The following is a 15,601-nucleotide window of genomic DNA, read 5'->3' on the forward strand; positions in this document are numbered from 1 at the left end:
TATACATCTTCAGAATTGCTTCAGCATCATGAAAACTTTCCTAAGACTTACAAACAGACTTTTCAGGACAAAATATGAACCCTGATTTGTGCCACATCAGGCAAGTCATTTAACAACCAGCATTTTAAAAATCAGGAAATTATCTGGTTTTGGTTAACCAGTAATTCCTTACCTTCTCCTCTTTCAGCCATTCCCCAAGAGACTTCACAGCCTGCCAGTGACTATATTCATTGCTGTAGTCCAACACCAGCAAGCCTGAAACCTATGAAGAGTGACAGTAAATATGACCATAAGATGTGTATATAAATTAAAGTGTTATGTCAATACTATAACAAAAGAATTTGACACTCAGCATAACACTGACTTAGAAACAACATTTTCTGGAAATTTCCTGTCAACAACCATAACTTATAGGAAACCAACACTCTTACCACTGGCACAACCAGCAATTTTTGTTCCTAAATTTAGTTATCTCTAAGGTTGTCTAGATGGATGGTATAAGAAACACTCACTATTGCTAAGGACAGACAAGAAACAAAAGCGAAAGGTGGCAGTAACAGGTCCAAATCCAGAATACGACTTTCAGCAGTTATCATGTAGAGATAAAGAGAACTATTAGAATGGCCAATGCAAAGAAACAGAAGAGAGCAACAAAGGAGGAAATACAGGAGTTTTCTTCCAGGAGATCCAAGCAATCAAAAGGAAATTCAAAACTAGATGAAGGATTCTGAAAGACGAACAGGGGCACACGCCATCTGGCCATGAGAAGATAAAGAGAAGAGGTGAAAAATACACTGGATGGAATCCTTTGAGGATGAACCTGCAATATTAGAAAGTGAAGTGAAAACTGCTCTAAAAACCCTAGACAGAATAAAGCATCCAGAGCAGATCAATAGAATTATTCCAAGCTGCAGAGACTGAATCAGTCCAAATCCTAAGCAGAACATGCCAACAAATATGGAAAACAAAACAAGGGTCCACGGACTGGAAATTTTCAATATACATTCCAGTCCCCAAAAAGGAGATGCTAACAAATATTGCATGAATTTCCCATGTAAGCAAAGTGATGCTTGAGGTGTTCCAACAAAGGATTTTAGCCTATATGAAGCAAGAAAAACCAGATGTCCAAGCTGATTTCTAAAAATAAAGAGGCACTCAAGCAGGAATGAGCAAGGAATCCATTTCGGGGTAAGAATCCGACAGATTCCTGGGCTTGGTTCCCAGCAATCTGGTCTACTTTGCAGTGGCCTAGAGCTCACTTCCTGTTGAGCACTCTTAGCATTTGCAGAAATCAAGCCCCATGCACTATGCAAGCAACACCACCTTTCCACGCTCAGTACTCCCACCAGTGGCACTGGCAGGGAAGAAGTTTGGTCATCAGGAATGGCACCTGACATGCCCGCTCACTGCACCGTTTTTCTGCATCCAGTGCTACTGGCAACATCAGGCAGGGAAGAAGGCTGGTCACTCGGAATGGTTCCTGCATGCTTAGTTGCAGCATCCCTCTTTCATGCCCTGCAACTGCAATTTGGGCAGCTGTACCTGAGGAGGAAGGTTACCAGTTGTGCAACTGGTGGTCTGCAAACATTCACAGGCTTTTGCTCTTGGATTGGTTTGACTTGCAGGAAGTCCACGGATGCTAGAGGGATGGATTCCAAAAGGGTTCATGCCAACCCTACACTCAAGATCATATTGCAAATTCACAATACAGCTAGTGGAGTGCACCAAAGACTTTCAGAAGACAATCAGTCCATGTGTATGGACTTCAGTAAAGCATTCGATTATGTAGATCATGAGACGCTATGGATGGTCCTGAAAGAAATGGGTGTGCTTCAGCATTTGCTTGTCCTGCTGCAGAACCTGTATTGTGGACAAGAAACTACTCTAAGGAAAAACAGAATGGTTTCCTATAGGCAAAGGTGCCAGACAAGGGTGTATTCTATCTCCCTTTCTGTTCAGTCTGCAAGTAGAACATACCATAAGGAGTTAGGATCAGAGGAAGGAGTGAAAATTGACAGATACATTAATAACTTAAGATATGCAGGTAATAGCATATTATTGACAGAAAGCAGCAACAAATTGAATGACTCCTAATGAAAGTGAAAGAAAAATGCACAAAAGTAGCACTGTAGCTGAATATGAAGAAACCACAAAGCATGATGATAGAAGATTTACACAACTTTAAGGTCAATAATTAAGAAATTGAAATTGTGAAAGATTTTACATACATTGACTCAATCATCACTTCAAAGGGAGACTGCAGTCAAGTAATTAGAAGTCTGAGACTTGGAAGTGGAGCAATGAACAAATTGAAAAAGATAATCAAGCATAGAGCTGTTTCATTGGAGACTAAGACCAAGATCATTGATTCATAAATGTATATGCTGTGTATAGCTGCCTAGGTGGAGGACGGCCTCCCTAGGGTGTGAAAGCTGGCTAGTGAAGAAAGCCAAAAGGAAGAAAATTGATAGTCTGAAAAATAGTACTGGAAGAGAGCTTTGCAAATACCCTGAACTGACAGAAAGACAAACACCTGAGTCCAAAATCAACTCAAGCCAGAACTTTCCATGAAAGCAAAATAACACATGGAGGCTGTCATACTTTGGGAAGTCATGAGAAGGCAATAATGCTACAGAAAGTCAATGGCAGAAAAAAAAGAAAAACAACTATGAAATGGATCAAGTCCACATAGGAAACCACAGCCTTGAGTTGGTAAGAGATGACCAGAACTATCAAGGACACGAAATTTTTGAGGGCTTTCATTGATAGGAGATGGAGGCAGCATATAAGAGGAGCAGCAGCAGCAGTGGTGGCGGCGGCGGCAGCAGCAGCAATGTTGTTTCTGCTTACCTTGATTCCATCAGATTCTACAAATCTACTAAGGCCAATTTCATCTAACGCTGCAGTATCTGGAACACCACCATTTCCTAGAATTGGATTAACCATGGTGAGAATCTGTCCCTGGTAGCTGGGGTCAGTCAGGCTTTCCGTGTACCTGGGGTCAACACAACAAAAAATTATTCCCATGAATGAGATATAAATGCCAACAAAGATTAAAGCTCCTGACCATGGCAGCATGCATAGAGACTGGACACTGAAAAGTATGCTTCATCTTATCTATCAGGAAGGACATTTTGGAGGGCCTATTAATAGGGTTACCATAAGTCAGAGATGACTTCACAGCACATAACAACTTCTTACCTATATTATTATATTTTCAGTTGTGATAGTCAGTTTGTGCTTTTGATATTGTTATATTATAAATTGTCATTTTAATTGATTTAAGATATCACATGTAATACATGTGTTTTAAAAAGAGTATAATTTGATGTAAGTATTTAGGGTCGCGAGTGATTTGTAATTATTATGGACTCCATGTTTTAGGTATCCATCTTGTAATAAGCTTTTAGGAAAAAAGAACAAGAACTATGCTTGAAAAGATAGCACAGGTAAATTTCATTGAAGAATTATAACCCTGTACCTTGATTCATACAAATAGTGCCAGAACATGGCTTGGAGATCAGGGATGTACAGTGGAGATCAGTGTTATGTTGCCTCACCATTGCTGCCTACCTCCAAAAGATTTGTGTTTTGCTAGGCACTCTAATAGGATTGTACTCCATTTTGACTCAGTGTAGTAAATTCTCAAATTTGATGCAATTTAAATGTGTGCAAAACTTCATGAACCACACAAGAGAAGGTCAGCAGTGAAATTTTTGCTCATTATTAATGTTCTGGAGTCATGACTAGTTTGTAGTGAATGTACTTATCATAGATGGAGACTGATGAAAGGGCCTGGATGTCTGAAAGGAGGGATTGACCAGAAGGGAGCTGAGACTTGCCTTCCAATGATCCAAAAATTCCATATTCAGTTAACTAAAGTATTTTGGCACTGTCAAAGGTTCTAGGACTGATGAGTTTCACTTCTGCAATGGTTACATATCACACAGCAAGAAGATGAAGTATTCCCAATGCGTTTTTTGCCAAATGCACTGGGATTCTTCAGGATGATTTACACAAGCTAAATCTAATTTATTTTGTTGCTGTTATTTAAAATGTATAATTGAATAGTCATATAGTTTTTTAAATATCAGCAAGTTGCAAGAGGCATTTCTATGGAATGCTGACATCATGGTGAAAAGATGGATTGTCACACACTGGAAAACTCTTTAAATAATCCAGAATGGTTTCAGGCTGATATCAACAATTTAGTGTATTAGCCAATTGAGAGAAATTATGTGTCAGATGAAACAATTGCTATGAAATATTGCAGAGTGTGATGTTTTACTTTTGAATATGTAGATTTTGCCACCACTAAAATAAATGAGGTCCTTCATTTTAATGTATGGTTTTTGTAAGTCTCAAGCGTACATAAATATGCACAAACAAGCTACAATTATTATCGTGTAACCCTATTAAATTCAGTTAGTCTCATCTGAAGTAAGTCAAATATGAATTTCAGCCATAGATTCTTACTACGTGTGAATACTTTTCCAAACTAAATACAATTATTTTCTACTTTTTACTGCATTTGTATAAATGTCCTTCAGTAAAGCAGATAGCATCACAGAACATCACAGTATGTTAAAATTAGTTGGATTTTCTATCTGCCCCATTAATTTCCTATCAAATGTAATATCCCAGAGTGCACTCAGGGTCTCTAGACACCCAGCTCTGCCATCAAGATACTGGTGAACCTGTCATCAGATGGCTATTGATATTGCCCAAAATGATGACCCAGGGTGTGGTCAGTTCAGTTTGGTGTCCCTGGCTACAATCCAACAAATAAGTCACAACCAGAGGATGGCAAGACAAAGGATTCTCAGCCAGCCAGCCAGCCTAAAGAGAGATCAGTCACGGAGTCTGTCTCTCAGAACAAGGTCCTTTTGCTAGGGGCTCTCTACTCCCTCCTGTGCTTCCATCCTGACCTGAGGCTGGCCTGGCCTGATGCCGGTACCCTACACCACTTATGGCCATGTTTTGTTTATTTGTTATAGGCAGCTGATGGCAGCAACATGTCATGCTGGTAGCATGTCACAACAACTGCACCAACAGACTCTGTTGGCCATGCCCAAAGTTCAGAAGGGGCTGAAATCATGGTGTGCCCTTGTGTTGTATCTGGAGCCCTTGCATGCAACGCTATTAGAAGGACTTTGAGTCCAGTGGCTCATGGGATACACTGCGGTACAAATAAAGGCAACCCAAATCTGGAGCAAATACATGTGAAAATAAGCTTGAAGAATGGTCTGCAAATAAATGAACACAGATTCTGACAGTCAGCCATGCTACTGAAGGGGAATTAATCCATCAAGTGCTGCCTGGCTTTTGTGATGTGACAAGATTTATTGCCTACAATCTATCACAGGAAAGAAAACTCCAGTGCCCTCCATCATTCTGATCTATATTACACAGTTGTTTGTTGGCAGGTATATTAACACAGCTAGTAATTAGTACTGTCAAAGAGCACAAATGATTGCCTGCAGATGCAAAACATTGTGAACAGATTTCTTGTGCTGTAATGTAATGTAGTGTCACCACCATCAATGAAACAACAGAAGAAGTGGCTGTGGTGATCCACTTACGGGAAGAAGAAAGTTTAAAGAGGATCTGCTTTAAGGCTCTGCTCAGTATTGACCTAAAATCTTGAGCCTTGTAGGTTTTGGGTCTTTGAAAAGCTCCACTACAGGTAGCAAATTGATCCCTCTTTTATTCAACATGCTTCCCTGACAGTGGAACATATACAAACAGATAATATTCACATTACCCCCATTGTTTTATAATTTGAAATTAGCATCAGGGAGTGAGCAAAGACATTTATTTATTTATTTATTTATTTATTTATTTATTTATTTATTTATGTATGTATGTATGTAACCTTCTGTATCCCATCCTACGCGTACAAGTCTCAGGACGGTCCAACAACAAAGGCACAGCATCATATCGGTAATAAAAACCCAACTAAAATAAAATTTAGATCGTAAAATAATGGTAAAATAAAAAGGGGTTGGCCTGGCACTGAAAAGAATATAAACCTCTCTGGGGAGCATGTTCCACAGCCAGGGTGCCACCACAGAGAAGGCCCTTCTCCAGGTAGCCACTCTCCTAATCTCTTTCAAAGAGGGCTCCTGCAGAAGTAACTCTGACCCAAATCTTAAGGGGTGGGCAGGCACATAGAGAAGGAGATGCTCCTTCATATAACCAGGTCCTAAACCATTTAGGGCTTTATAGGTTACACCAACACTTTACACTAGACCTAGACTTCAATTGGTAGCCACTGTAGATGGTAAAGGACTGGCATTATGTGTACATATCTGCTGGTCCCTGTTAACATCCTGGCAGCTCTATTTTGAATGAACTGAAGTATCCAGACTGTCTTCAAGGGAAGCCCCACGTAGAGCACATTATAATAATCCAATTGGGAATTTATCAGAGCATGGGTCACCATTGCTAGGCAAAGCTCATCCAGGTAAGGGTGCAGATGGTGGATCAGACGAAGTTGAAGGAAAGTGCTCTTCACACAGCTGCCACCTGGGACTCCAGGGACAGCTCTGGGTTGAGGAGTACTCCCAAACTGTGCACTCTGTCCTTTAGGGGGAGTGCAATCCCATCCAGAACAGGATTAAAGTCACTTACCTGGAAGGCTGAACCGTCCATCAACAGGACCCCATCTTGTCTGGATTAACCCTCAATTTATTGGCCTTTATCCAGCCCTTTACCCCAGCCAAGCACTGGTTAAGGACAGTCACTGCCTCACCTGACTTGGATGTAAAAGAGAGGTAGAGCTGGGTGTTGACAACATACTGTTCACTCCACAGCCCGAACCCTCAGATTACCTCTCCCAGTAGTTCCATGAAGATGTTGAAAAGCATGGGGATAAAATGGAACCCAGTGGAACTCCATGACAAAGCTGCCATGGTACAGAACCATAATCCCCCATCATCACCTTCTGGAGTCTGCTAGCCAAGTAGGAGTGGAACCATTGCAGAGCAATGCCTCCTACTCCCAACCCACCCAGAAGGATACCTTGGCTGATGGTATCGAAAGCTGCTGAGAGGTCCAAGGAGAACCAACAGGGACAGACTCCCTCTGTCCCTTTCCCTGCACAGGTCATCATACAGCGTGACCAAGACAGCTTCAGTCCCATAGCCAGGCCTGAAACCAGACTGGAATAGGTCCAGATGGTCAGTTTCCTCCAAGAGAGCTTGGAGTTGCCCAGCCACCACCTGTTTGAGCACCTTGCCCAAAAAACCCGAATGTTAGCCACTGGTCCGCAATTGGTGGCAACCTCTGGGTCCAGATCTGGCCTCTTTCGGATGGGCCTGATCACTGCTTCCTTCAAAGGAGAAGCAGCACCACCCTCACCGCCACAGCATAGGCTCAGTAATAAGCTCTAAGTAGTGTTCGGTCAGATTCAGCATGGGATTTTCTCCACCTACACTCTAGCCATCTCCCAGTCTGCTTCATCACTTGCTAGGCGTATACCAAGGTGCTGCATGAGCTCTGCATCGTGGGAGCATTTAGCAGCTTTTCTCAATCGAGTGACCTCAGTGTTGTGGACTCCACTTCCTAGAATTCCTAAACATTAACACTGCTGGCTGGAACTTATGGGGGTTAGAAACCAAAATATCTGGAGGGGAGTAGCATAAGAAAGGTTGACTAACATGCGCGGGGCACTTCATTTCCTTCCCTTCCTCTTGGATCCACATGAACCTCCTTCTTCTCTCTCCTTTCCAACCCCTGACTTCATCTTTGAGGAGACCTCAGAAACTTCTTACTGAGACCCAATAAAATGTGATTAGCAATATGATGAATATTATGATTGACTGTTTGATTGAAGAGCCCCTTACAGTCACAAAAAGAGATGCGTACTGAAAAAACTCTTGAGTTGGCTGAAGTAAAAGGGCAGTTGGCTAGATGAAAAGTTGTGCTAATGTGTAGCTGGTCACTGTATCTAGGGTTTTTCTATTTTTAATTACAGGCCAGAAGGCCATTCTCGTTAAGGACACAAAGCAAAGAGGCTTGACTCCCCTCAAATGTGACCCCTATGAGAATACTATCTTCCTCACTCTAACCAAGTGGCATTGAGGCTTGGGGAAAAAATACCATTCATTGGCATACCAACTGGAACTTTTATTTTAAAGCCTCATCAACATGCTAGCTGAGGTGTGCCATTTTCAGCAGGTTCATGCCTGTGGAGGGAAGACAGTCAATATTCGCATTATCTGTATCATTTTATATTTGAACATTCCATCGCTGACTGCAAGAGGTTTGAACATAAACATTTTGCAGCCTTCCAAAACCTGCTTCTCTCCAGATATTTTCAGCTACAATTCCCAGCATTCTCAACCATTGACCACACTGGCTGGAGTTGAAGCCCAAAACATCTGGATGGCACTAGGATAGGAAAAGTAGACTTAAGGACTTGACTGACAGGCCCTTGGCTGTGAATGTACTTGAAGGAGAAAAGAAGTGAAGTAAGATGCCAAGAAGCACTTCCTGACAGATAGGACCCCAAGGGTGTGGAACGGGCTTCCACGAGAGGTCATTGAGGCCCCATCGGTGAGGGTGTTCAAAGGTAGGCTGGACATGCACATGGTGGGCATGTTGTGAGCGGAGCCGGCTGGTGCTGGAGGTCAGACTAGATGGCCTGGGAGGCCCCTTCTGACTCGCTATGTTTCTAAGAAGAGAAAACACATCTAGAAGTTAATGTGTTTCTCCCTTCTTAGAAACACATTAACTTTCTCCTTCCCAGTATCTGAATTCAGCTCGAAGAAGGCCTCAGAAACACTCCCATCTTTCTAAACACAATAAAATGCATTTGGTAATAAGATGTTTGTGATCACTGCTTCATTAAAGAGTGCTTTACAGTGAGAAATGTGTATTTTCCTAAAGTAGCTTGCCACTCATCAGTTGGAGTAAAAGGCCAGACAAAAAAGTACGCTAATGTTTAGCAAACAGCTATGTTTGGCAGTTTTCTGAATTTGATTACTGGCAGGAGGGCAATCTCTCTCTCTCTCCCCCCCTCCCCCTCCCCACCTCTACCCTATAGCCATGCTCAGTGAGGTGTGCAGTTTTCATCAGAATCACATCTGAGGAAAGGGTAAAGCCTTTGTCCCCTGTACAGTGAAGTCCTGTATACTTTTGCTTATGGCACGAACATGTACGTACAACTGGGAGTAATGCTCTTCACACATACTGGCTGGGTTCACACATCAGGACAAGCAACCCTTGGTCTTTGTTTTTCTACCTCAATGTGTTTGATGGAAGATCAGGCTCCTGGTGGCAACCCCACCTTCCTTCCAGCATCCCCTTCCCTCTCAGTCCTCAGGAGGCATCATGGGGAGGAGTGGGGCTCCTCCAAACCCAGCTTGCTGCAGCTGTCAGGCCACCTCTGTGGTGCAAGCAGCAGGGAGCACAAGGGAGCCGATTAGGCACCCAAACCTTTCATTCCAGAAGGGGCCACGCAGGCAAACGTGGGGGAAATCTGCTGGGTGGCACTGCAGAAAGCAGTTCCACTCAGTTGATTCCCCTGCCACTCCTCTCACATGTGCCAGAGGAAGACCAACAGCTCATTCAATGTTTGGTTTGGAGGACCAACAGCTCATTCATTTTTTTTAAAAGTGGTATGTATGCTATTGTCACTGCAATATGAGACCAGATTCCTAGATGTGACAAATAGATGGGTTTTCCTTACCCAGCAAGACCGGTATTGAACACAACTTCCCCAGCAGTAGAAGATGGATGACCAAATGAGAAACCCTTCATCTTGGTTCCATCTTCCAGCACCAAGTTGGCAGTCTGTGCCTAAAAAAAGAAGAATTTGTGAGGCTCAGCATTTACAGTTTTGCATACATATAATTCATGTTACCCTTTGTAACCAGTTCTCACTCAAAACTTCCAATTTACTTCCCTCCTCTGTACAGTAGCTTGCAATGGAAGGCTATCCCTGCATTTGTTCTAGAGAATAGATATTTTTAAAACAACTGGTAAGATGTTCTTACAACAGACCAATGATTGTTGTATGAATATTATGCAAGTTTCCTGTGGCCCAGTTATGTAGCCTGCTGTACTGACCTGTGATTCAAATAGACTTCTGCTTCTTTTTTCCTGCTGTGATACATTCTGGCTTTAATGTACTAAAAGAAGTCCACATGCAGCCCTTCCAAAATGGGTAGAAGTAGAGAGAAAGAGACCTAAGTGCCACTTGTCTCCATCTGTGCCATATGGAGCATCACAGCATACAACAATAGCCTATAGCCCACCACTGTCCCCGGACAACACGCTAAGACACAGTCAAGGTGCCCCGGGCCAGGGCAGCAGACTGCGTTGCCATTCTGGCCAAGGGGCTCTAGCTGAAGACAGCAGGTAAAATGGCACCTGGTAGGAAGTAGACTGGGTTTGCACAACACAGCAGCTCACCATGATAGTTGCTATGCTGCGAAAACCTAGTCAATATTTTAACATGTTTACCTTTCCCTCAGGAGAACATTGCGCTAGAGAAAAGCATGTGAAACGGGGGAAAAAATCTAGTTGATCATATCAGTACATGAGAACTATAGCAAGACCAGTTTTGTCAGACAATAGCAGTGATTTGTTAAAGTCCTTTACTCCAAGTCTTGAGTCAAGTCTCAAGACTTTACTTTCAAGTCCAAATCTCAAGTCATTGCAAGAAATTTTTGAGTCAAGTCCCAAGTCCCAAGAGCCAACTTTAACAGAAAAAAGGGAGGGTGTGGCAGGGCAGGTGGAGGTGGGTGGGAAAGTTATACACCCCCCCCATGTTCCCATCTGCACGCCTCTCAGTGATGCACTGAAGTTCATTCCTTTGACCACAATATATGTAAGCAAAGCCATGTTCTTATTCAAATTTACCAAGATTGCAATTAGAAAAATGATTTTCTCAACGTGACTTGCCCCAGCCTGGCACTTCTTCTCCTTGGAAACGTGTGGGAGCAGAGCAGAGGCAGCAGGCAGGAGAAGTGCCGTTGGGCTCCCTGCCGAGGAGAGCAAGTGCGCCAGAAGAGTTGAAGCCTTCCCCCATACAGGGAGTCCCCGGGTTACGGACCAGTTCCATTCCTGAACGTCCTTGGGGTCGAATTTCTATGTAAGTCGGATCACATGACTGAGCCAAATGTTTGTCTAAGAGTGTGTGTGTGTGTGTGTGTGCGCGCGCGCGCATATGTATAAAACCTATGTATTCATATAAAACACTTAAGAAACACTTTCATATTCACTTAAACATCTTAAGCGCAATATGGCATTGTAATAATGACAATGCAGTAATAATAAAGTAACTACAGGTACTAAAAAGGAAGAGAGAGAACCTGCATTGTAAAAATAAATAAATAAATGAAATAGATCTTAAAACAGTTTAGAGCATTCTTTCAAATCAAATCAGTGCCTTACAGAGTTAAGCTAGCTTGCTATCATTCTTGCACAGATTGTAACAAGATCATGAATGAAGCATTTTGAGCACTTTAAAGTATATTATGTTGTTTGTTCTTTTTGTTTGTTCATTTTCTGAATATATTCCTGAGTTGCTCTGCTAATTTACAACAAACCATAAGAATACTAAAATCTCACAATTCCAAATAAAACCAAACCTTAAAAACCCAGAGGAAATAATTTAAAAATTATTTCTTTCTATAGAATTGGGCAGAGCTTTTTTTGTAAAAAAAAAAGGTGCCAGAACTCACATCCCTGAAGGTAGTAAGTACACATACCAATTCCAAGCCAAGCAGCAGTGTCCCAAGCAGCTATCTCTCACTATCAGACAGCAGATAACAGACACAATAGCAGCCTGCAGGCACTATGTTAATGATGTTTGCTGCTGATCTGCTACTAAAAAAGGTGCCAGCTAGTGCGTTCTGTGACAAAAAAAGCCCTGGAATTGGGTAATATTTGCAGGTCTGTTGGAGGGGATCAAGCCTGCCAAATTCTGCTTACATAAGTTCTAGTTCTCTTTTTCTTGCCCTTTCTGCTGTCAATTGAACAACATTTCTCCATCTGTAGCATGGGCATGCTAATACTGATCTAGTTCCCCTTTAGCCTTAGCCCTCAGCTGCTACAAGGCCATTTTTATTGATAAAAAGAAAATGGCTGTGCAAACAATCCTTGAGGCCTACTTGAACAGACTCCAAGGATACCCCTCCCGCCTCCAGCAGCACAAGCCCTGACTCTCCAAGCACCAGGTCCATCCCCGTCATCATCAGTTATCTTTAGGCTTAATTTTACCTCAAGGATTAGGAAGTTAAGAATAAAAACAGGATTTCAAGCTTTAAAACAACAACAACAGAGGTGCAGGGAGAAGTAATCTGGACACCTCTGCTTCTGCCCTTTCCAGATTCTGTTTTGGTGGTTCTGCTTCATTCTGCATTGCATAGCTCCATATTCACAGTTTATTGGTAAAAATATTTATATAGGTTTTATGACAGTCCACAGGTTTGTAAGTACATAACCAGAGGACTACCTGTATTGGAACCCCAACTCCACTACTTTGTCCCTCTCTCCCACCATCTCCCTCATGCCAAAAAGCAACTAGCTCCTAAAAACAATAGAAATCTCAGTCGAGTTTCTCACTTGTTGCTTCCGAGCCACTTTTGAGTTTGAGTCACTCGACTTGAGTCCCTAACACTGGACAATAACTCAATGAAGTTAACAAAGCAGATCAGAAGTTAGGTTTTGATTCCAGAAGCCTGGATTTCAGCCTCAGCATTCCCAGTGAGAATGGCCTAGCCTCAGTTCCCTATCTACAAAACGAGAATAATACTCATTTACTGCACAATAAATAAGGCTTCACAAACCAGTCTGCTGCCCCTTGCATGTGGTAAGTATAATTCAACTCAATAGGACTAATTTCTGACTAAACATGGATACTATAATTCAGATCTAAAGCTGCTATAAAGATGCTCAGCAGCATTATAAAGCAAAAGGTTGCAATATGGGATTGCATTATTACTCTGCCCAAAGGTCCTTCTGCAGTGCAGGTGAACAGTAAACAGAGTATACATTTCTCAACAAGTATTGTTTTCACTGATTTTGATTTATCATCATTATTTAAGAGCATATTAGTTTACAGCAATTAGATTAGCAGCACTCCTCAAACAATTATTTCGCCTTGACTTGCAAGTGTGGACATTATCATACATCCCTCAGCTGCCTTCTAATGCAAAAAAAACCCCATGACCATTAGAAAAGGCCACTTGGCCTAATCAGCTCCCAGTGTGGAAGATTCCAGCTCTAAATAGAATTAAATGCTTCTTGAACCACAGCTACAATGTTTTGGGTAGAATCTTGTTTGCTGCATTGGGATTCACCTTCTTAACATGCTAACCTAAGAAATTGGTACTGTGTGCTCATACACAGCTTTTCTTTTTAATCTGCTTTCAATTTTAATTTATTGATTGCATATTAGAAAATCTGCAACAAAGGACATGTCATTTATGCCAGCATGGTTCATGGGCATGCACTATCACCTCTAGTCTTGACTGAACAAAAGTCTCCAGAATAGCTACTATACCAGCTCATACGAGTAAGGTGACTTGTGTATGAGATGACATCAATATTTGGGGCTGTTTTTCTGGAGTTTATAATATGTCAGGTGTATAAGACAACCTCTATTTTTTTCTTTGCTATTTTCAGTTTCATGGAACACCTTATACACAAGTAGATACAGGTATTTGTCAGCTGGAACCAGGAGCCAGATTTGGGACAGGATGTGTGGCTGCACACAAGCCTCATGACACAGAAGACAAACTCTGATAAGGGAAATTTTTCGCCTTGCATATAAGATGATCCCTGACTTTTGTTTTGCTATTTTTAATTTCAAGGGTTATCTTACTTACTTGCATATACTGGCATATATATATAAGAAAATGTACTAGAAGCTTCATGTAATCATAGAGCTAGGGCTGGACCCCGCATCCAGCAGGAAACGCCTCTGAGGATGCTGTGGGGATTAAGACTTCAGAGGGGACTCATCACCCTCTTAGCCAGCATGGTTTGCACAGCAGCTGAGGCCCCAAGGACAGAAGGCCATCTTCAGGACATGTTCTAGAGGGTGTTTCAGGGGTTGGGAAGGGGCTAGGAACTGCCACTTCCACCAAAGCCAGGCAGTGTCACAGTCCCTTCTCTTTGGGAGGAGGGGGAAACCATGCATTGATTCTGTAAACTGCCCAGGGAGCCTTTGAGCTGAAGGGCAGTGTTGTTGTTAGTCGCGAAGTCATGTCCGACCCAGTGCAACCCCATGGACAACATTCCTCCAGGCCTTCCTGTCTTCCACCATCCCCCGGAGTCCACTTAAGCTCACGCCGATTGCTTCAGTGACTCCGTCCAGCCACCTCATTCTCTGCCATCCCCTTCTTTTGCAGTCAATTGTTCCCAGCATTAGGCTCTTCTCCAGAGAGTCCTTCCTTCTCATTACGTGGCCAAAGTATTTGAGTTTCATCTTCAGTATCCGGCCTTCTAAAGAACAGTCAGGGTTGATCTCCTCTAGGACTGACTGGTTTGATCACCTTGCAGTCCATGGGCAGTGTAGAAATGCAATAAACAAATAAAAGTAGATAGCAGGAATCGGCCACCTAAATGCTTTTCTTCCCTGCCTCTGTGCTCCTCCAGTGTTCAAATGAATGCCCATAACCCATAAAGTTATGGGGAGCCACATAGGACTGTGCCTGTGCCTCAAATGTTCCAAACACTCACTCAAAACTATGTAGCAGCAGAGTAGCTTATTAGTGGAGTTCTGGGAGAATGTCACAGTTGTTAGAATTTTTCAGAATGTCAAGCAGATGGGAGTTTTGCCTCTCTTTGCAGTGTTACTTTTTGCAGCATGTATGTAGAAGGTATGCATACAGGCTCAATCTTATGGCTTCCCAACATTGTCTGTGTGACTATAGGATTATTTGGAGTCTCAGCTTGGAGGTACTGCAACCTCAGAGCTGGAATCCAGAAACAGAGCCCCAGCCCTGCTGTAACTGATGGCGAAAGAGCTACATTGGTTGCCTCTCCAGGATCATAGATCAGCCTCAGAGAGGGCTAAAGAAACACGCCAGGACAGGAGGGAGGGAAGCTGGAGCCGATGGCTTACACCATATCTAAATTGATGTGAGATACGGGACAGAGCACACTGTCGCCACCACACCTCATGCCTTGTACTGGATGCATGTAAGCCTTCCTGTATAGATCACCTTGCTGGTGATTCTAGATCCACAGCTAAACTGCACAAAGGGTGGTTTCCCCTAGCACAACATAGACTGCATTACTGGCCAGACACCATCAGATCCTTCTCGCCTCCAGAATGCATGGGTATTTCCCTTGCCCTGCAGATTTCTGATCACAGAAGCCATTCCTGTCCCCACAGGGCTTCTCTGTCTGTTCCTGGGCTCCCAAACACAGCCTCTTCCACACTGACTTGCATTGGCTTTTCGCCACATCTATATCAGTTTTTTTCCTCATCCTGCTTTAACTTTCCAGCCATCCTTCTACAGCTAAGAATTTATTCCCCAGAATGCATTAGTTTTCTGATTTAAAAAAACAAACAAACAAACGCATACCAACAATAGTTTCAATTTTTTACTCTATCTTCAAATTCTGAAACTACTTCAAT

At 42.5% G+C, this 15,601-nt stretch overlaps 1 protein-coding gene across 1 annotated transcript in view; it reads right to left on the reverse strand.

Moving 5' to 3' along the window:
* CPS1 (carbamoyl-phosphate synthase 1) overlaps positions 1-15,601 on the reverse strand; it is a 173,081-nt gene that overhangs the window by 145,320 nt on the left and 12,160 nt on the right. Inside the window, exons 2-4 of the mRNA XM_044431870.1 lie at positions 9,695-9,804; positions 2,851-2,995; positions 173-262 (exon numbers count right to left, since the gene is read on the reverse strand). Of these exons, the coding sequence (XP_044287805.1) occupies positions 173-262; positions 2,851-2,995; positions 9,695-9,804 (345 nt within the window). The remainder of the gene's footprint in view (positions 1-172; positions 263-2,850; positions 2,996-9,694; positions 9,805-15,601) is intronic.

Source organism: Varanus komodoensis, unplaced genomic scaffold (genome assembly GCF_004798865.1).
Source record: "Varanus komodoensis strain SLA01 unplaced genomic scaffold, ASM479886v1 scaffold23, whole genome shotgun sequence".
In the NCBI taxonomy this organism is placed as follows: domain Eukaryota; kingdom Metazoa; phylum Chordata; class Lepidosauria; order Squamata; family Varanidae; genus Varanus; species Varanus komodoensis.